Here is a 23241-nt window from a genome sequence, read left to right as displayed (position 1 = left end):
AAATGATTTTTTTAGCAGTTATTTCTGCTTTTCTATGTGATTTCGAAAATCTTTAACTTTTTATTATGATATTATAACGGCACACAAGTTTCAAATCGCCTATTTAAATAGTCACTTTATTTTTGCCAGTTTCATTGTAAATCATAGTTATTTTTTTATCATTTTTTAAAAATAATTCTTTCTTTTCTTTCAACTATTTTTTCGGTAGTTATTTCTATGCAATCCCACGTAGCATAAAAAATTCCGATAATTTTATTATAACATGCAAATTTTAAATCTCACATTTGACACGCTTTATTCGTGCGGAGTTCATCATAAATTTAGGTGATTTCTTGATAAACTTTTTTCTCTAATTATTGTTGTTCTTTTCCACATGATTTTGATGATCCCGTTATTTAACTACAACATTATTACGACATGCACATTTCGAACCCCGCATTTATATATTCACTTTTTGATACACTTTATTTCGGTACAGTTTTATCGTAAATCCAAGTTATTTTTTCAACTTTTTTCGGCAACCAATGCGGTAATTAATTGTGATTTGATCGAATACTAAATATTCGACAAAAACATCAGCTGAATACCATACATTCGGGGCCAAATAGCAATATTTTTTAGCAACATAGAAAGCAAAATTTCAATGCGAAGAATAATATTTTCTGGAAAAACACAGTCATATTCAAAAGGAAAAAAAAAAGTTAAGAATAAAGTTTACTTTAAACTTGCACAAGGTTTTTTACACTGATGACAATATGACTGCATTGTGAAGTTATATATGGCTGCATAGTTCTCTTCTGCTTAAAAGAATTGCAGAACTATGAAAAAAGTTGTAGCAATTTTTAGGAAACAATTCCGCACCAATTGATAATGCCTTTTCAAGAACAGATTTTCATCTTGGCATCTGATGCCTTTGTTACATAGTTCTTAATTTTAAGATCTTTCTCAAGGTAATCAAGATATGTCTTCCTCTAACTTAGGGGTGCACAACCTGTGGCCCGCGGGCCACATGAGGCCCTTCAACACTCATAGTGCGGCCCGCTGCAGCAATCTGAACGAAATGAAAATAATAAATTAAAAATGTTTTTTTTAAACTTTCGCATTGATGTTTTTGAAGCGCCCAATCTCAACAAATGTAGTTTTTTGATCGCTTTCTTTCGATAGTTAACACTTAGTTAAAAATCCTAAAATTTTTCATACGTCATTATTACGATACACTAATTTTAAATTTTATTGATCACTTTTGATGCTCTTCATTTAGGCCGATTTCATAGTAAATCCAATGAATTTTTAGTAGTTATTGCTACCCATTTTCACGAAGTTTCTGAAATCGCGTTTTTTGAAAGTTGTAAACGCTTTATTTGAGCTAACTTAATAGCAAATCTAAATGACTTTTGATCCTTTTTTCGGCAGTTACTGGTAAGCATTTCAGCGTGGTTTTTAATATTTCTAGATTTGAACACGATATTATTACAAATCGCGAGTAAAGATTCGCCAATTTAGCGAACCATTTTTTGACGTGGTTTATTTGTGCCGATATTATCGCAAATCAAATTATTTTTCAATTGTTGTTTTGGCAATTATTGCTACACATTTCTACAAGGTCTTGAAAGTCCCGATATTTTTTATACGATATTGCGACTCTTTAGAAATTTTTTTTCAAGTAATTTAAAAATAACACACCTAAGTTTAACGCCCTAAACTTAATACTGCCCACAACAGCTTCTGTCGAAAGAAAGTTTTCCAGAATGAATTAGACCCGTTCAAAATTACAGAGCAGTCTTTAAACAAAATCATTTAAATTTTTATTTAATAACTCAAAGAAGCTATCAGATGATTAAGTAGATAAAATTATAAATATATATAAAAACTACAGGATAACCATTTAGACCATTTTATATCATTTATGATCATATGCTGGGAAATGATTTGTATATCATCAAATTTTAACTGTAAGAGATTTAATCAAGATAAGTTTTGTAAAATAATGTAAATTTTAATTGATTGTTAATATATATGTGTAATTGTAAATAGCAAGTGTTATTTTAAAAAAGTATTGGTCACAAAAAGTTGTAAAGAATTCCTTCAAAATTAATGTTTTCTTTATTTTTCTTCCCTTTCTCAGCCCTTGCCTCTTATAATTAATATAAAATAAATGTTTTAAAGTATATTCCCTACTAAATGTTAATTCTTATTTTTTGCTGAAGGGGTTTCGTCTTAATTTTAGTAATTTTTAACCCCATAAACTTTCTTTAAATCAAAGTATTTAACTTGCATTTTTTTAATAACAATTTATTTTAAAATTTAATTCTATGAGCAATTTTTTAATGTTAAAATTTATGTTTAAATAGACTTTTGTAATATGTAATATGATAAAAAAAACTTGCATTTTTCCATGATTTTTAATTATTTAAATTTATCTAAAATTTTTATCTGATAAATTGATTCTGATTCTGCTTTTTCTTCGAAGTAGTCAGTTTTGCAGTTTCTCATTTTAAACATAAGTATTCAATTTTATGCAAAAATATTACAAGGTTAATTGACAAAAAGAATTTAGTGCCTAGAACAATGATGTTTATATAACAATTAATAACAACATGTCTGTCTAAATATTTTGTCATGCGGCCCTTCATTGGTCAATCTGCTGTTTATGTGGCCCCTCACTCAAAAAGGTTGTGCACCCCTACTCTAACTCATGCACCATATGGTTCTCCTTAAAAATCTTTTTGTTACATCATTTTCCTTCTATTACATTATTATAATTTTTTAATTACGTAATTCAGTTGCTCTTTTGAGTATGAGAATCACACAGTCCAATACAAATCGGAAGTATCTTTGGAAAAGGAGAGCTCCTTGAAATAAGAAGAACTACGAGCATCTTTGAGGGCGGAACAGTTCCATACATGCTCGCAATTCATATCTACATTTTCCTCACATAAAATGCAGTCAGGAGAGTCAGCAAGTTTAATACAATGCAAGTGTGCTTGAAGGTAGTCCATGTTCAATGAGTAATCAGAAGGAAGGTTCCTAGAGCTCCAATTGCTCTACGAAGCGTTTTTGGGAGACAAGATTTTAGAGGGCTCTTCCAACATAACGAGGCGACCTGATCACTTAATAAATTTCAGAGTTTGAGTGTTATCAAAATAGTTTTTCTATGCTAAACAGCATAATTTTTGTTTCTTTTAGAATACTTTAAAAAAACAAAAACAAAATGGTCAGTATTTCCTCATTTTTCTGCGTCTGAAGCATAAGTTAATATAGGTCAAATTAAGAATTAGTTTTCTTCTGATCCGAGCTTAAATACTTTTTTTCAAGCCATTTAAAAGTTACAAGATAACTGAAACATTGGCCAACTCTGAGAAATTATTTCCAGTTTAAGTGCTACATAAAACAAATATACATATACATATATATGAATCATCAATAAATATGTTTAAATAAAATAAATTTAAAAAAAAGATGAACAAGGTCAAAGCTTACCCTTTTGGAAGGTGAGATGTGCATGGAACTGGAAGGTGGGCTATGAAAGAAAACACTATTTGAGCAATTAGACTCATTGGAAATATCACAGGAAAGGTGTCGCTTTGACGGTGAAGCAGGGTTACTGGTCTTGCCATCTGCAGTGTTGTCCTCTTTGTCAGCATCGTTATACATAGCTATCGTTTTGGGTGAAACCACTGTGGCAGAAGAGTCTGTTCCAGACATGTCTCTTCGGTCTTCCACGCTTTTGGAGATGACCACTTCCATACTGCTACTAGCGGATGGCTCAGCGGTGGGATCGAGCTCTTCTTGGGTGGGTTGCAAGGGATCGGAAGTTTTGATGAATTTTGCATTGGAGAAGTATTTGGACTTCTTAGATGGGTCATTACGGACGACCTTTCTGCGAATCAGCTTTTGTTTGCAGCCACCATACCAGGGCGATCTCTTTCGTTTGCGCCAAATGACGTACCTTGAAGCTCGTTCTGCGAAACAATTTTTGTATTTTGAAATGGAAAAATGGACTTCTGTTCATAACAGATAAAAATGTATAGAGTTATAATCAAAATAAACTGCTTTATATTAACACAGGGCGTGATTTTATTTTTCAAAAATCAGTGGAAAAGTTTGCTAGTGCTACAAAATATTAGTAGCAAAACATGGGTTCATACTAGAGTTTTTTAAAGCAATACCATTCCGTGATGTAGAAATAAGACAATCACTACTGGTGAAATAGTTAATATATAATATTTATACTAATATAAAGGTCAAAATGTTAATATGCTAAAATTACCTGTATATATTTCATTACATTAAAGTTACTGTAATATCATTGTATTAAAAACGTTGTTAATTGAAAAATCATGCAGAAAGGACCGTAAAAATCTGAAAACAATGTGGTTTAACGATGGAATAGTCATGAATTAAGTATGTCATAACATTATGTTTAAAAAAAAAATCAGAATTTGATAAGCAATGTAGACTAAGCCGAAAAATGAAGAATTGTCATAAACTGAGGGCGTTTAAGAGTGATTACTCAAATTCGAACTTCAGGTGCTGCAATTACTTTGTATTAAAAATATCAGAGTTCGGAAAACCATGGGAAAATGGCCCCCCCAAAAATAAATATCTAAAAAGAATAGGCCGGATTTGTTAAGAAAAAATTAAGTAAAAAACCGATTATTACTGATTTTAAAACACAAGATTCCTAATAGTATCTTAATGGAATACCAGAATTTTTAAAACCACATGGAATTAGAAAAGAAAGCAATAAATAACTTATGATAAAACGATGGGAAGGCCAGCTCGATTTACAATAGTAAAGAGAGTTGAAGTGATAACTCTTTCAAATTTCAAGTATTTAATAAAGTTGCATTGAAAACGATTACTAGCGAATTTTGATATTGCATTTTCTGTAACTAGCAATTTGCTGCTTGCTTTTTGACAAAATTGCATCGAGTGTATACATATATACACACACACACATATATATATATTAAGATTTGTTTGATTGGAAAAAAAGAAATCAGATTCTTAAACTTAATACAACCTTACATAGGTAATTATTGCTTAACTAAAGTAGCTTAAACTTTATAGAAAGCTCTATATCTCAGAGCATATAAGTATTTATCATACAAAGAAAAGATAAACATCACATAAAAAACAAAATAATTATTAAGTATGGGAAATGAATGATTAAATGAAAAAATGATGGTAACAAACTATTAATTTACTTTAATTTTTTTTCTTTAAAGAGGTATCAAATCTTAATAATTAAAACATACTCATTATTTGCCATTATTTCAAAGCAATGATTGCAAAACAAGTAACTGAATATACTGTACAACAGAGCATTTATATACTTTGAAATGAAAAAACTAAATGAATAATGCACGGATTAAATAAATATGCATGCATTTTTAAGTACTTATGATTATTGCTTAAAATAATTATTAATTATAATTGTAACAATTACAAAGTAAATAGCTATAAGTCCAAGTATTTAATTACTTTGCACTAGAAAAAATGATAAATAATAAACAACGAACAAATATAAATATACTTGTATTTATCTTTTGTAATGACAAGTAAATAAATTAATAAATTGCATAACCTGAAGTTTATATTGATTTCCAATGAAATTTATTAAATAGGAGGAAGAAATGAAAAGAGACATACTTGGAGGTGAATGAGGTTTTGTAACAGGATGCTCTGTCGTTTGTGAGGAGGTTCCCTGTTCCCTCAGGCGCTTACTGAACCTAGTAGGTGAGGACAAAGTCTCACCATTTTCTTTCTTTTCAGAAGATTTCTCACATGAATTAACATGATTATCGTATACTTTATTGGCTTCATTCTTAAAAGTAGAAGCCACATTTGAGGCACTCATTGTTAGTCTACTTGAAGTAAGCCGCTTGGAAGGAGATGGGAAGGAGGGTGGGTTTTCTCCTAGAAGAGAGAGAAAAAATTAAATACCCAGTTTTCTAAAAATATTTTACAGTTATAAGTTGCCATAAATATCATTATGCGTTGTTTTAAAATAATACACAGAAACTAAAAGAAAGTATATCTAAATATTAGGGATCTTATAATTCAGATCTGGTATTTTGTAAATTTAGAAGTGCAGAAAATTCTCAGAGAATAATATTTCTCGAGATAGTTACAAATATCTTACAAAATTATAAAGCTTTTTTCTTTTTTTTTTTAAGTTACAATAACTCTTTCAAAATATCTTGAGAAAGTAAAACTTGAATATTGTTAAAATTTTTGGTAATTTTTTTTAACAATTTAATTGTACTTCAATTATTTTTTGATCATAAATTTAAAAAAAAAAAAAAAAAAAAAAAGGAAAATGCAGGGAGTTTGATCAGGATGCAATCCTCTACAAGGCATTTCAAACTAAAAAACAATTATCCTGAGATAAAAAGTATTTTTTAGTTACTATCTATAGACTTTAGAAACAGAAAACATAATTAGAATTCAATTTTTTTTAAAAAAAAGCTACTTTTAATACTTATTAATATGCTGCCAGATTACAAAAGCCTTTAAGTCGTTTGACTTGTCTAAAAATTAATAACAATGCCAAGTCAAAGAAAACTTTTATAGTTTGCATAGTCTAGATGGCAAAGTATTATGAATTAATTAGTTAATTTAGAGAGATCACAAAACTTAACATGTAGATAAAAATTCAGAGCTACACTGCAAAAAATCAAAAAAAGGAAATCTATAAGGGAATAAGATTTTAATCTTTTCCCTCTTCTGGTTGAGCCAAATTTTCTCCAAAATCATTTCTCTCTTTTATTGTCTGCCTGCACTGATACAAAACTCACACCAAAGCCTTCCTCTGCCATCTCATTGTCTAAGTCTATTACCAAAAATTTAATTGGACATGTACTCCCTATTTTTTCAAAAATAAGTTAGCTCAAAACCAACATCCAAGGTACAGAGGCAGGCTAAGACTAGCGAAAAAGAAACTATACAATTTGGTGTTGATATAGCAGTGCAGCCAAAGAAACATCAAATAGAGGTAAATTGGAATAAAATAAAATGTTATAGCAACACTAAACTAAGTATTTCAATTTAGTACTGCCATTTATGAAAAAAATAAATAAATAAGATAATTTAGGATTACCAGATTAAACATTTAACCAAAAATGTTAATTTAAAACATAATTATATAAAAAATAGCTTAAAAGCTATAAGTCAAATATTTTAACACTTATATGGTCAAAAACCAAGCATAGAAGCAACAACAAAGAACCACAGATTAAGATAAACAAATTTGTCTCACTGACCTCTTTCTTTTCTAGAGGCATGAATTGCCTGGCATATTTTTTCAAACTCTGCATCAAGCTCAGATAAAACAAGTGCATGGGCCATGTCTTTTAAAGCACACGCACGATGCCGTATCAATTTATCTGAAAAAAGAAAAATCAGATTTTTAAAGTAAGATAATTACCAGGGAATAGAAAAATACGAGACTATCCTGTTAAAATTAATAGAGTTGGCATGTAATATACACATAAATTTGACAGCAATTAGCTTTTAAATGAAAATTTTGTTCATCAGGAAATACGAGAATTTCGGTATTTGAAAAGAGAGTAATACTGTAATTGGCGGTGTAACACCAAAATATAATCACCTCTGTCTTAAAGTGTTATTTAACAATAATATTTAAACTAAAATACGAAATATTTGTAACAAAAATGGTTAAAACTGCTAATTAATTACTGAATAAGTTAAATTGTAGTGATTTTCATTTAAGCTCAACATCCTCATGAATTTATAAAGATAAAAATCCCATTTGTCAGATAAATACAGGAAAAAATAATAATCCAGGAAACATTAATAACAAAATATTTAAAAATAATTATCCTTTACTATGTTTGGTAGAATTATTCATTATTTATTCTACACCACAAATTTTTTCTCTGAGCTATCTTATCTCGAATACAAAAATCAATGTTTGATATTCAAACAGCGGGAATAGGATTTACGATATTGGCGGATTCCAACAAAGCTCCAAATATTCAAAAATACGGCAAATCGAAAGAATCAATTGGCGGGAGAATAACATGTATACAAGTGCCTCTTTAGCGAGAATGAGTGAAAGCTTCAAATTTGAATTTTACACTGAGGAATTCCGTGAAAATGACGTCGGAATTTAAGTCTTTGATTAGCGGAAGTCCGAGAACTAATGGTCTTGAGAAATGTGGTATTCTGCAATATTCCCAGAAAAATCATATGCCTACTCTTAATTTTCAGATACTGAAGGGTAATACGAAAAACCTGGAATTCCGGGGTACCCCAGGAATACATTATTCCTGATAAGCTATGAAGTTTCAATTGCTGAAAAAAAAATTTCATAATATCAAAATGCAAACAAATTATGGGAAGAGAAATTCTCTATTGCATAATAAGTTCCCAGCTCATAATTTATTTTCCTTTTTATGTTTTAAATTTTTTTTTTTCTTCAGTATTTGAAACTTCATGGCTTATCTGATTCATGGTTTACCTGAACCTACTTTCCCTATGACTTAAGTCAGTAATGGAAGTGAAAGAGAATTAGCGACTAAAAGTTTCTCCTGTGGTATGGCATCCTCTTTAGGTACACTTTTAACACTGAAGAGAGCAGTCACTCAAAACATGCCATTAACAATTTTTGCTTTTCTTACATCCATCCTGGGATATTTTTTATACTGGTTGTTAAAGACAGTTATTGATATTTTTAATAATATATAATATTAAATAGAGAAGAAAATAAAAAGGTTTGGATTGAAACTGCTTGAAAGCTAAGACCATTTACCAGAAGGATCCCGATCCGGATTGTATTCCAGAGCATTTTGGCACAATAGGTCTATGTCACTCAAAAACTGAGCAACGGTTTCATAACGGTGGGTATCAATCTTTGTCATCATGGTTTCCAAATCCATGGGATGCTTTATTACTTCTTGGTAATCAGGAACCTAAAAATCATTTCACATTTAGTTTAATATTTTAAAAGTAATGCTACCAAAACATAATTACAGCAGGCAAGTTAAAAAAGTTCCATTTTCATACTGTTAAAAAAGGATAAAATATAGCTGCTTACTGTCATTTTAAAATAATAAACTGGAGGGAAAAAAAATTAGGAAAGGTTGAGAGAGGGTAAGAAATGTACACAGTGGCATTTTCTAGAATGGAGAAACTTTTTTTGCATAACAAACATATCAGGTCCAGATCACCTGGTTTCCAAATTAAATGAGTGATAAAAGATTGAACTAAATATATATTGATAGTGAAAAGCTGTAAAAATGTCATTTTATACATAATTTTCAAAATTAGCAATAAAACTTACCAAATACCAAGTTTAGATGAAAAAAAATCATTATTAAGTCACATTTAAAAACAGATAATTTGAACATGTTTCAATGCTTAGAAGACAAGGATTAAAACATGTTCAAGTTGTCATGGATGAAAAAAATGTCAATAACAAAGTTTTATATAAATAAGATTATTGTACAATATAAAACTAATTATGCATAAAAATTTTGATAGCATAACTGACAACAGAAACCTCAGTTAAATTGTTCAGTTTGTTTCATAAAATGCATAGAAGGTAATTTTTTCTTCACATTTTATTTAAATAATATTATATTTTATTTAAAGGTAGAACAGATCTTTTTGGTCAAAAGAGAAATCATTACAGTGACCTCACTAACTTTTGTAACTAATTTAAAAAATAAGGAATTAAATCCTTGCCGTGTTCATTATCAATAAGTAAAGCATATTTTTTCCAACTTTTTTTTTTATCTGTAACTGTTTAAGAATAATTTTACAATGAAATTTTTCGCTCAACATCCTGAGAGCTTCAGAAAATTGCTCTTTGAAAGATGTTTTTAACTTAAAAACATTTGTAATACAGCACAGTTTCTCAACCTAGTACTGATTTTCAGAATTATTATTTATTTATTTATTATTTTTTTTTGAATTATTTTTTTGCCACAGTTGTGAATTTTTATTTCAAAATTTTATGAATAAAGAAAATTTTTCTTTTTTCTTCATTTCCTCTATATTGCTTTAGAGCTTTTACTTCTTTATTGCTTTTTATTCTTAAAACAAATTTGGTTTAAAGGAATAAACTATGAATAAAAATTATAAAAACTATTGACAGAAACACAAGTTTATTTTGAAACCAAATTATTAACATTTTCAATGAAAAAGCTACTCAATTTTGTTTCTTCTTAAATTTCATTTTAATTTACTATAAATAGGATTGAATTACTCCTTAATTTTGAAACTTGCTTTTTAATGTAATTTTTAACTGAATATTTGTGAGGTAAAATCCTTACGTCAAATGACCAAAAATAATGCATAAAAATATAAGTAAAAGAGAGTAACAGGAAGTTCAACTTATCTTTTCCTTCTTTTCAATTTTTTTTATTGGTGATATTTATTTTGTCATACATTCTTCAACAGACTAAATGCCATTTTACAATTATAACATAAAATTCGTTGTATAAAAATTTAAGTAATTATTCTTTATAATTTTAGTTACGGAGTAATGCATGTTTCAATCTCTGTTTACCCTAAAGACTTATTATTCAGAAAAATATGTATTTCAGACTTTCCAAAGTTCTGATGCTTCTAGATACAGGACTTTTCTCAGTATAAACAATGTTTCCAATGGATAATTTTTTTTTTATGTATACAATGGAAATATTGTTAATACAGTGTATGGAAATTTTCAAGAAAAATTGGAAGATTTCATCGACATTATCAGAAATCAAGAAAGAAGTTAAACTAACTGATAGTTGTTAAATTTTTTTTATAAATAACAAGACTAACTTCTTCAGGATCTACAGGTCTCGAGAACACAGAAAAGCGCCTATCTCTAGCTAATTTTGTGACAATATCCCTAAGAAACAGCCGAAGTTCTCTCAAGGTAGCTTCTTCTTTCTCCCTTAACCTTTGTAACTCATTATCTGTCAGCTTATGGATAACAGGGGGAGGTGCTAAAGGCAATTCTTCTGGTTTACCTAAAGTAGATAATAGAAAAATATTTTAAATTAAAAATGCTAATTATTCTGATAAAATTGTTCATTATTTCATGCGTAAAGCTTCAATGATAAGTTTGAAGAAACATTTTTTATTTTTTTGGAGATTTCTATTAAAATTCTTCATTATTATTTCTTTTATAGATTTTAGAGAGATAGGAAGCAGTTTTTAAATTTTTTTTAGTTACAACTATTTAAAAATTAAAAATAAATTATCTATTCAAATAGCATATGTGACAAGAAAAATAAATGAAAGTGCAAGTGGATAAGTTTTAAAAAACACAATTAGTTATATAAAAATGCCTAATAATAAACTGAAATATGTTGTGTGTAAATAATACTACATACATGTCTTGGATATAATACAGGGTCAGGGTGTAGAACAATTCCCTCCAAAGTTTGGAAGGACTAGAACTCACAAAATAGTACCGATACACTAGCAAATTTTATTTTACCAAATAAAAAAACATCAAAATTTTTAACATGCGAACCCTTGGTCATGGAGCAGTCTATAAGTCAAATTCTCTCCACATTCAATCTAACAAGTCACAAGACATTTTACGTTTTTTTAACAAAGGTAAAATTTTTAAAACAATACATTTTTAACAATAAAAAATTTTGTAGTAATTTTTTTCAGATAGAAAATTGACTGCCTGAATTTTCCTCAAACAAAACCTCATTGGCAAGATTAAGACATAAGCTGCTAATCAGCATATGAGTAATGATTACAAACAGTAGGAATTATTATTATTATTATTTTTTTAATAAGTTGAGATCAGACACTTATTGGTGACCACTTAAGTTTTACTTAATCTAAAAAATCTGCCTAAATTGTGGCATAAAATAATTAAAATTAATATTTAGATTGATAATAATTAACAACCCAAAGTTATTACTTATAATATATTAAAAGTAGCCTATTTTTAAAAAAATCAATTAATAATTTAATGGTTTTGACTATATTTTATATAAATGATATATTAATATAAATTATAAACAGATTTTATAATGCAAGTATTGATCATAATTTAATGTCTACTAAAATGAGCCCAATGTTAATAATGAAACTTGTCCCAAGTTTTAGACAGTTTAATTATTTTTTTTAAAAAAATCAGATTTCGATAATTTTTGACACTTTTCGACATCAAAATCTAAACCCTGTAATTAAGGATATGCGTACTAATAAAATTTTTTTTTCCCCCATTGCTGAAAGTTCATAAATACATTAACAAAATGCAAAATAATATCCTAAGACTTTACATGATCATGATAAAATAGCTAGTTTCTGGAAAAAGAACTCTTTTCATAATTATATTAGTCACCATAAAAACAATTTATACACAATTTTAAAGATATTCAATATTATGTGGCTCATTCCATTTTTAAATTAATAAGTAATTTACTTAATTATGTTAAAAAATAAAACAAAATTATAATTAATTTAACTATGTATTATATAAAAAGGTTATCAAGTGTATCTTTAGATTTAAATAAAAGTTATTTATAAAAGCATAATCAACTAAGCATTTATAAGATTAATATTATTGATCATATCGAATTTATAAAGATATGTAAAGAATTAAGCAAACTAAAAAAACTGTAATAAATTCATATTACATAAATGTAAATTAGTGAATGGCCCCTAAAAGAATGTTTATTATTATTTGTTACTTGATTCTGTATTTAAATTTCTGTAATGAAATTTTGAGGTGTCAATACAATGAGTATTGAAGTTAAACATTCTTAATATTTAACAAATCTGAGATAAATGAAATTTTTTATTTCAATTGTTTTTCAATAAAATCATTAAGAAATGAACTAAAGTTTTGTGGAATGATAAATCTTAATTTTTTTCATAATAAACCATAAGATGTTCTGCAGCATTTAAAATATTAAAGCCCGTCACTTCATACTTTTTTAAAAGCTTGGCTCTACTTATTATTGAATTCTCATAAAAGAACTTAATACTGAAAATTTTAAAAGTAATAAAATAGTTAATAAAAAAAAAGTGTGACGAAGTACAACAAAAGTTTACAAAAATTTTAGGCAATTGGTGGAAAATTCTCAATTAATTCCTAAATTTAATGAATAAATGAATTTTAAGGTAATGAAGCTTTCAGCTTCTTTACTGCTCTGGGGACCCACATGAAAATACGTAATTAGTGAATGATCCCCAAGTCAAGATTAAAGATTATGGTACTCATCTATAAATGGAATATCTTGAGAATGCGATTAGCTTGCCAGTGACGAAGACAATAGCGCATCATCAACGCTGAAACTAACAAGAGAAATAAAATTTTCTATCACTAGTAGGGAAATTTTTTTTACAATGTTTAGGAGGTTCCCAAAATCAGCGAAAATTCAAGAGATTTTTCGGCTTGATTTCAAGAGAGCGGAAAATTAATTCTGAAATCTAGAATTTCTTGCAAAATGCTGCAGAGTTGCACGTGATCATGCAAAAACCCTTCCCACTGAATTCAGCTCAGCATACGCACATACAGACCCGAAAGCATTTCACCAACCATGCAAAACAATTAGCGTGTTCATACACTACGGAATACCAAAATATATTGGGGTTGAATTAATTGTGAAAACGTTCAATAGAATAATGTATTTTGCATAATTCGCGGCAAAAATCAACATTGTAAAGAAAAAAATATCCCATTTTGGAAAAGGGAGAATTAAGCACTTTTTAAAAAGACTCAATGAAAAAAGCACCTTTAGGCACTTTTCGCTAAACATCCCGATAACTCCTACATAGAAAGTATATTTTAAAAAAAAGCCCCAGAACACTAAGTTAAGTTGGATCAATAACATAATTTAAATCTTAAAACTTATTTAACTCGTGCTTTAAACAAACAAGTTGTCATAGTAAATCAATATATATCGAGAAAATCTGTTACAAAAAATAATATATTGTACCCTTAAGAAAATTCAATAATTTAGTATACGAAAACAAATAAATAAAAGAAACTTTACTCATACTTTTTTCAGCAGATTTTTGTGGCAACTTGAAAATTTCCTTAACCAGACTAGCAAAAAAAGTTTTTCGTTCTTCAAGAGTTGGAGTACGCATTGAAAATACTTGCTCCGTAGATGCACTAAAGATTTCTTGAATCTATAGGAAAAATACGTCATGCTTTAGAAAAAACATTTAAATCGACAGGTAAGTTATTTTAATAACCTAAACTTGCTCTAGAATTCATAGAATCTAGATTCATTTAAATATCATAAATTTTCAATTAATGCAAAACATTAACTTAAGATGCCTGAATGGATCAATACTTAGTTTTAAAGTTTCTTTTACATATAAATTAAGCGACTTTGCACCATTAGGATAAATGTGAATAATTGGTTAAAACAACAAAATAAAGGAAAAATAAGAAATAAATATAACTAATCTTTTATATTGCTATATTAAAAATAATAAAATATTGCACAAAATTGTAATAAATTGCTTCAATTAAAAAACTCACACATATATTACGGATGTAATGAACATTTGGCAAAGCATTTGTTGAGTTTTTTTTGAAAATTAAATAGAATTAATAATGAATAATCTAAAATCACATTTTTAACTGCATATTATTAGAAATAGTTTTTACACACATTTGTCCTCATTAAGTTCTAAAATTCATGTTCTTGCAGATTTATGTTCTGGAAGACAAATAAAAAGAAAATTTGAAGAACTGAACTACTAGATTACTTTATAATAAACCATAATTGTTTTTCCTCCATCATTCTTTGCTTCATTTTTATTGTTTTTATTATAGCACAGTATTTTAACAGAGCGTATATGATAGACTTCATTCTTTTTTTTGTCACCTTTTTTCCTGTATGGTAATACAGATGACCGATATCGGAAAACTGCGATTTTCAATGTTAAAGTTTTGTTTTAAGAAATAAGAACAACTGTATTTCTCTGTTTAGGTTTTTTTTTTTTAATTAACTTTTCTCTTTATCCACATTTTTATTATGACACAGCATTTTTTAAAGAACGTTTCTAATGAACTTCATTCTTTTATTGTCACTTTTTTTTAAAAATACGGCAATGTGAAAAAGTTAAATTGAGATTCTCAGCGTTAAATGTTTATTTTTAAAAATTAGATTTTTTGCTTTTAATTTCTATTTAGTTTTTACCTTCTTTAAATAGCTTTTGCTTCATTGATATATTTTAAAAGCATTTCTGGCAGATTCCATTTCTTGCAGCATTGCTTAATGGATTCTTCTTTCCGGAAAATACTATTTTTAGCTTTAAAGTTTAAGTGTCATTTTATTTACCAGATACACTTTTTGGTTTAACGTCAGTTTATTTTGTTAGTTACCTACCCTAACGAAACTTCTTAAGTCTATTGCATGAAAATTAAACAACATTGAATTGGAATTAAATACTAAAATTTTTTATTGAAGGAAATAAATTTTGCTCTTTGTTTGATGCTCTATTTTCTGAACCTGCCGAAATCTCGAGATATTGTACTGTATTACAAATAATATAACAAGAATTTAGCTAAGTCTTGAATAATGTTCAACAATGACTAAATTTATTTATACGTAAAAATATTTATCAATGATTAATTAAAAATTTTTTTTTTATTCAGACTTCGATCATTTGATATTCGGCCAAATTACTATTTGATATATCCCTAATCTATATATTTAATACAATTTGAAAACATCTCATATCAATCCCATGGAGATGACTTGTTTTTTAACTCATCAATTCAGTTAGAAAAAATTGTAAAAGGAAAATAATTATATCACAAAGGTAACCATGTTTGTCAATAACTTCTGACAGGTAACATACAAAGTTTCTTTATTGGACACAGAATAATAAATTTTAACAGTTCAAGCTAGCAAACAAGGTCAACTTAAAATATAACATACAAATTAAATATTATATCTTAAATACTACTCAATATAGATAACTTTAATCTTTGGCAATATAGCATGAAAGAGGAAACTTATTATTAGAGACAATTGGTATTATGCCTTACCGCTTGTAGGTATAAATAATATCTTAAGAGGTAATGAAGGATCACACAGGTTTGCTTTTAGAAGTAATTGATAATAAAGAGACATCACTTGCAGCAATTTACAGAAGAGGTAATAAGGAATCAGACACACTTACTTTTAGAATTTATTAACAGTATGTGACATCACTTGTAGCAAATAACATAAAAGGTAATGAAGTATCACACTTACTTTTATAGGCAATCAGTAATAAGAGACAGCACTTGTAGTAAATTACATAAGAGATAATAAGAGAACACACACACTTACCTTTATCGGCAATTGATAGTATGTGACATCACTTGTAGCAAATAACATAAGCGGCAATGATGGATCCAAGTCTTGCAAGAGAGATAGGAATGTAGCGCGAACAGTTTCTGATAATGTTTCCCACCAGTAACCAATGTGAGGTAAAAATATAACACTAGGCACATTTCTTTGAGCTTCATGAAAAATCTGAAAATAGAAAATTGAACTATTGCTACTGAAAAAGAAATATTTCTTTATAGAAGGAAAAAAATTCATACTTCAGGATTAAAAAATTACATTTCAGTACATATTTTTTGTGCTTACATTCCCAGTAATGAATGCAAGTAATTAATCAGAAATATTGTAAAATACAAATGAAAGGCCTCTAAAATTTTGACAAAAATCCCTTGGTGAACAAATGGTAAGAGAGATGAAATGTGAACAAATGGTAAGAGTGATGAAAAAATTGATTTTATTTGATAGGTAGCATGTTACAGAGATCGGGTATTACAGCTACCAGTTGTCCTTTGAGCCTGATTATGGTAATATACTGTGCGTATGCAATTATATTGTCTGCAGAACATCATTAAGGATGAAAGTCAGACCATTATAATTAGCCCATTATTAAAGTTCTAATGCAAAATTAATAACAAATCAAAAGCTTTCCATAATATTTTAGCTAGATATTTGCATTTTTTTTCAAGAAATAGCATTAGCAAAACAAGATGAGTCATATGAAGTTAAGTTATGGATTAAATTAATGGTTTCCACCTGCTGACTAAATATCGAAAATAAAGATTGTAAATCGTTACTTATTTCATTGTAAATCGTTACTTATTTCGGTAAAAATGCACTTTATGTGCTCTGCTACTTTTATACATTAATTTTTTTAAATCTTTGGTTAATAACGTAATTCCATCATTATGATTACAATTATTTCATTTGGTTAATTATTAATAACAATTACTATTATTTTGTGGTGAATAAAATTTTATATTAGCAAATAAAAATAAATTTTATGTTGCATACATAATTCAAAAGTCAAACCTTAAATTTTGTTTGGAAACATTAGATACAATACTTAAATTTTACAAAATCCACTTGGATATATAAGGACATTTTTTTCTTTCCATTTTAGAATTGAACCCTGCAGCCTTTCACCAGATTCGCGAAAGGCTTAAGAAAATTTACAATAACTGACCTGAGCACAAGCTTCTTCAGGTGCACGTGTCGTAACCGCATACAGAGCTGGTATATCCAGTCTATGCACTGTAACATTTTCTAACAGATGTAGTACAGCAGGAGCCAGGCTTCCTTGTCCCTGACCTTCTTTACCAGATATTAAAAAATAAGGTCGATGCAGTATGGGTGCCATACTAATATTAAAAAAAATAATAAGAATAAATTGCAAAAGAATAACATAAGAATTATCTACATTAAATAAGTAAAAAATGGAATGAATGATAAAATAAATAGTGTTTCATAATCACTGTCACTTTATTTTTCTTTGTACTGTAGTTGAAAATTTAGAAAAAAAATGCAGAAATGAGATACAAATTATTTTTTAAGTGATGAAAATCAAATTAAAAGTATTAAAATTGGAAGAATAATGACCAATATAAATTGCAATGAAATTAAGATTGAATGCCTGAAAACACACTCAATAGCTGAATGAAACTTAAGACACATTTTTTTAATAATTTACCTTTAAGTCTAAGCTGACAATGAAACTGGTTTTGATATTATTTGTTACCCTTTTATTACAAATGACCTAGATAACAATTCATAATTTGCAACTCCAAACTACTTATGCCTAACTTATTTAATACCTTAAAAAAGGGCTTTCAAAGACTATATATTACAGGCTGTGATAAAGGAGCACAGCAAATAATAAGAATTTAAAAAAATTAATTCGATTCAAAATTATAGCATTCGCACAGAAAATTGTCTCCAAGTTCCCATAACAAATCAATACGAATTCTCAGCCACAGAGGGCACAACTGAAAAACAAGCACAAACTCTGCTTTAAAAATTCTTTTGATTCCAAGCAGGCATCCTGATATTGACAAGTGGCATACATATGAAGAGCAGTGGTTGCTTAGGGGACAGGTGTTCGTCTTCCAATACGGTGAACCACGTTCGAATCCCGGCTATGGCTGGTCGATATGAATTCCGCATCCGGCTCGTAGCAACCACAGTGATGTAAATTATTTTCAGTGGACGGATCATGGGTTAGAGTCCCCTTGCCATCAGGCTAACTGTGGGAGGTTTTCCTCTCCATGTAATGCAAATGCGGTTTAGTTTCATCATAAAGTCCCATACAAAGGCAAATTTCTCTCAACACTTGATCCAAAAGTTCCCTTGTCTTCCAGATCAGGTTCAAAGTTACAATGCTACAGGGTTGATCAACGATTGTTATAAAGTGGCATTTTTAACAACAACAACACAGAAAAATAGAAGAAAGTTTATAATTTTACCTGGTTAAATTCGATTTCACCTCCAGAAGCTTCATTCTGCTCCTAGGGGATCCAAGACAAGAAGTAAGCTTTGGAACATCATCGGAACACATGTAACTATCACTATCTTCAGAATCAATTAATTTAGAGGTTGAGTTTTCACTACAGATACTAGGTAAAGCTGTAAGACATAAAGGGTAATACTGTAATAATATAGAGGTGCTTAAAAAACATTCGATTAATTTAAATCATTTATAGTAAATAACAAGAAGCATCAAAAATTCTACATTGCCTTTCTAAAATGAAGTTTTATTAGAATACTGGGAATGATTTGATTTATAGATGCAGGACAGTATTTTTTAACAATTCTGTTTATGTTTTATCTCAATTTAGCCAGGACAAATTTATGATTCCAGCTAATTTCTAATGATAATAATTATGCTATTGTTATTGAATGCCATTAATGCAGAGGGGTATGCTTGTTTTATTCAGTGGCGCCATTTATGGCCAAGAATTAGACTCCTGCCACGCGAATACACCACAGCCCGTTTTACACTCACACAGCATCCATCCATCTGTAAATCGTAATTTTGACCAGAACCAGAGCATGATTAATTTCTGATCCAGTACTCCCAGAGGTATTGAGATAATCTGTTATGAATCCATAAAGCACAACGCTAACCGGATATATGATGTTCATATAATTATGTATACATACATGAATTTTTCCTGGGACTTGAAAATTCTAATCGGGCTTGTAAATATTTAAACCATTATACTGATTAAGTATCCCCTTAAATTTTGACAGAAATTGACAAGGTGCTGGATGGGGCAGAAAGATAATACCGAAGATGTAGAAAAAAAATTAAATATGTTTATTAAAACCAAAATGTTACTAAATAAAATTATAGGAATAAAAGCTTATAAAACAAAATAAGCTTATTCTTCTTTTTCTCTTTCACTCTACTTAATGTTATTTAAAATGAATATGACTGGTAAAATTTACTTTCATTAAAAGTAAGTTAACTTAAAATTACCGTGCAACATGAAAGCGAAACATATTAAAGACATCAACATTTTTTTTCAACAACATCAAAGAAAGTGATTTTTTTTCCTCAAAAATTTTCTTCTTAAAATTCATTCACTTTTACAATTTGTATTACTTTTTGCTAACATATTTTGTTTTCCTAAAAAGTTACGAGGATTAAAGTAACGAGGTTCTTTAAACAAATAGTAAAATAAGTCTATATCAAAAAATGAAAAAAAATTCTGTATAAATTTGTTTTTAATTAAGAGGAAATGAAAACTTGGTTATCTTCAACTTTTCTTTCTCAATGTAAATATTTTTTTTTACTAAGGTGTTTGGGTATGTTAAAGTTTCATTTGGGTAGGTATTTTAAAGACTGACACGCCCAGTGATTTGTGGAACTCTGGAAGGGATGGAAATGCGGTTATTTTAGGGGGGGAAGGTATTAAAAATGACTTTATAAATTTTTAGGAGAAGTTCTAAATCTAAAGTAGTCCTGAAAAAGAAAGAAAGATATGATTTGTAGACCATTGGAAGAATCGGCAAAAGAAATTAAGAATACACTCACAGGGTTGTTTCTTCATAGGGAACGTGAAATAGGGGAAGATCTTTGAGATTTTTTGAACAACTGCAAGCAAAGTGGGTTCCAGTAAAGGCTTCACAACAGTAGATAAAGGTTTAGAAGAGAACACTGAGCTCCTTTGTACGGATGGTTTCATCTTTTTCAAAGCTGTCAAAAAATCTACAGAATCAACCTGCAAATTTAAAACAATTATTTTAGAAAAACTAGTGAGGAAGGTTTTTAATAGCCTAAGTAATTGCAAAAAAAAAGAAAGAAAAAAGAGTTATTTTATAAGTTTATTTATTTTTAAAGAAATAAGACTTTATAAATGCCAAAGTATAATTAATAGTGCAAATAATAAATTTCCTTAATGTCACACCAATAATAATGTTTTTAGCACTAAAACAATTTCATTTTTATATTTAACAATCAAAGTTCGGATTCAATGCATTAATAACAACTAATAAAATTTAACATCAACACTATAACTAACAATATTAATAATAAAAATTAAATGTTACACACAAATAAATCAAAGTTGTCACTATTTATATTTTCCAACAAGTTTCTTAACATCCTTATGTAAAGCAAGAGGCCAATTTTTCACTTAGAAATCTTAAAATTTTTTTCCCCTTTGCAATATTTTACATGTTTACCTTTTTGATTTCCTACATTTTTGAAGAAAATCGCTTTTAAAGCTGCATTTATCGATTTAGTCTCCTTTTTGATTGATTCTGAAGCCAGACTCACTATTCATTTCAATGAGATGACTCATTTTAAACACTCCTTTATAATGTGTATTACTTTAATTAATTAAAATTCATAATAATATCAAAAAGTATGAGACCTTTTAAGACCATGGCATAACATAATAAGCAAAACAATAAATATTAAGAAATATATTTATTCATAATTATTCAAACTTATATAAATGACTTATTCACTCCTAAAAATTGCAAAATAATAAATTTATTTTTTAAAAAACGTCATAGAAATATTTTCTGTTGCTCTTTTGACTTGCCTTCACAGTTAACAAATTCTTTTAAGTTTGTTTTGATGAAGAACAGAATTAAGTCTGAATTTTTGTTACGTGCCAGAATATTCATTCCTGCATCATTTTTCATTAAATCTATAAAAGAATAAAAACATTTCTCCGCAAAAATGTCTTCGCACTGTGAAGTGCAAAGACATTTTTTGAGAATTAGAAAAAAGTCTGAAAAAAAAAAATACTTTCCTGGCTTGAGACTCAGGCCTAAAAAGTTTGAGATTTAGCAGTTCTGCTAAATCAATATTAGAAAATCTAAATTATATATCATTTGATTAGTTTTATTTAAAATAAAAATCTAAGAAAGAAATTTTCTTTGGAATAACAAACAACCATCGTCTTATTGGTGAACTAGGTAAAAGTGAAATTTTTTGTATATTCTTAATTAGGCAGAAAAAGCTAAATATAATTTCATAACTCTCCAAATATATAACAATAAATATAGACTTACATGAATGGTCTCCACGTCCAACTGTAACTTTTGCTTAGATTCATAAATTTGAGGATAGCGGCGTCGGAGAGCAACTAGCGCTGCTTCAGAGCAAAGTGCTTTCAAATCTGCACCACAATAGCCTGCAGTGCAAGCAGCTAGTTCTGAGATGAGAGAATCTGGTTGAGGTGGGATCCATTCCTTTGTTATTATCTTCAGAATTTTTTCACGGGCCTAAAAATAATTAAAGAAACAAAAAAATAAAATAAATGAAAATCGTTGGAAAAAGTAGAGAACAAACTCCAATAAATGTAAAGCCTTAACAAGATATTTTCAAATGATGATCAAGTTCAATATGTCTAAAATGTTTGACACCGTTCAAACTCAAATGAAGTGAGATGAGAAAGAAGACATTTTTAAGGACTTTTCAGAGCCTTTAACCTTAATGTCATTCACATTTTTACAACAAAAACAGATGAATAAGTAAAAAAAGTGATATCTATGAAAGAAGTTCCTTCCTTAAAGTTTTTATGATCTGTATTTAAAATCAATAGAAGTCTTTAACTTTTAAGCTTTAAAAATATTGGAGTATAGTACCTGATAGGAAGGGAGTGGAAAAAGCAATTCCCGATCGAAACGACCAGGTCTTCTCAAAGCTGGATCTATCGCATCCAATCGATTTGTAGCACCAATAATCACGATCTCTCCTCGGTTATCCAAACCATCCATCAATGCAAGTAAGGTAGATACAATAGAACTATGGATCTGATCTTGTCTAGTCGAACGGACAGGTGCCAATCCATCGATTTCATCGAAAAAAATTATAGCAGGCCTCATAGTGTAAGCCTATAATCCAAACACATAATACATGCATTAGTGTACAGAAAAGGTTAAAATATAACTAATTTAGAATGTAATTTACTTTTGGAAATGATTCAAAGCAGCGTGGCAGCAATTGACAAGAAAATCATATGCATGTAGGACAGCTTGAAACATTTGTTTATTATTCGATTTACATTATTATACAAGAGGGGTAAGACCTCTGTTTGCTGCTGCTTACCAGCCCCAATGATTGCTTTACAATAATTGTTGTTTCTTGCCATAAATTTTTTTTTTCTTCTATGAAAGTTAAAATGCACAATATTTGATATGCAGAATAAAATATGTGTCAAACTTATGCAAGTTAAAGCTAAAAATTTACTAATACAGCTAAAATAATTTCTAATATTTGTCTGCCATGTTACATTTTTAGACCACACTATTAAAACTTAGGTGGTTCTTTTATAGACCCCCAGATATCCATTGCTGTTGTGAACCTTACAACGAGATATCTGGTTATGTAGCAAAGCAATGTGTAAATAGATCTCAAAAGATTCAACCGTCCAATTCATGTATTTAGATCAAATTTGTTCTCTAAATGATAACCAATAGGAATTTCATTGAAAAAGTAGTA

At 28.6% G+C, this 23241-nt stretch overlaps 1 protein-coding gene across 6 annotated transcripts in view; it reads right to left on the bottom strand.

The window, feature by feature from the left end:
• Positions 1–23241, bottom strand: part of LOC107451563 (ATPase family AAA domain-containing protein 2) — a 51416-nt gene that overhangs the window by 10427 nt on the left and 17748 nt on the right. For all 6 annotated transcript variants that reach the window (XM_043050281.2, XM_043050280.2, XM_071186827.1 and 3 more), the window contains 12 exons: positions 22386–22634; positions 21810–22022; positions 20320–20506; positions 18746–18905; positions 17470–17644; positions 16290–16475; positions 13995–14127; positions 10801–10991; positions 8780–8939; positions 7269–7391; positions 5656–5922; positions 3481–3962 (listed from right to left, as the gene is read on the bottom strand). In XM_043050281.2, coding sequence (XP_042906215.1) covers positions 3481–3962; positions 5656–5922; positions 7269–7391; positions 8780–8939; positions 10801–10991; positions 13995–14127; positions 16290–16475; positions 17470–17644; positions 18746–18905; positions 20320–20506; positions 21810–22022; positions 22386–22634 — 2526 coding nt within the window. The remainder of the gene's footprint in view (positions 1–3480; positions 3963–5655; positions 5923–7268; positions 7392–8779; positions 8940–10800; positions 10992–13994; positions 14128–16289; positions 16476–17469; positions 17645–18745; positions 18906–20319; positions 20507–21809; positions 22023–22385; positions 22635–23241) is intronic.

Source organism: Parasteatoda tepidariorum, chromosome 10 (genome assembly GCF_043381705.1).
Source record: "Parasteatoda tepidariorum isolate YZ-2023 chromosome 10, CAS_Ptep_4.0, whole genome shotgun sequence".
Taxonomy (NCBI): domain Eukaryota; kingdom Metazoa; phylum Arthropoda; class Arachnida; order Araneae; family Theridiidae; genus Parasteatoda; species Parasteatoda tepidariorum.
Note: the sequence above shows the minus strand (reverse complement) of the source record. Positions and strands in the feature narration are given on the sequence as shown.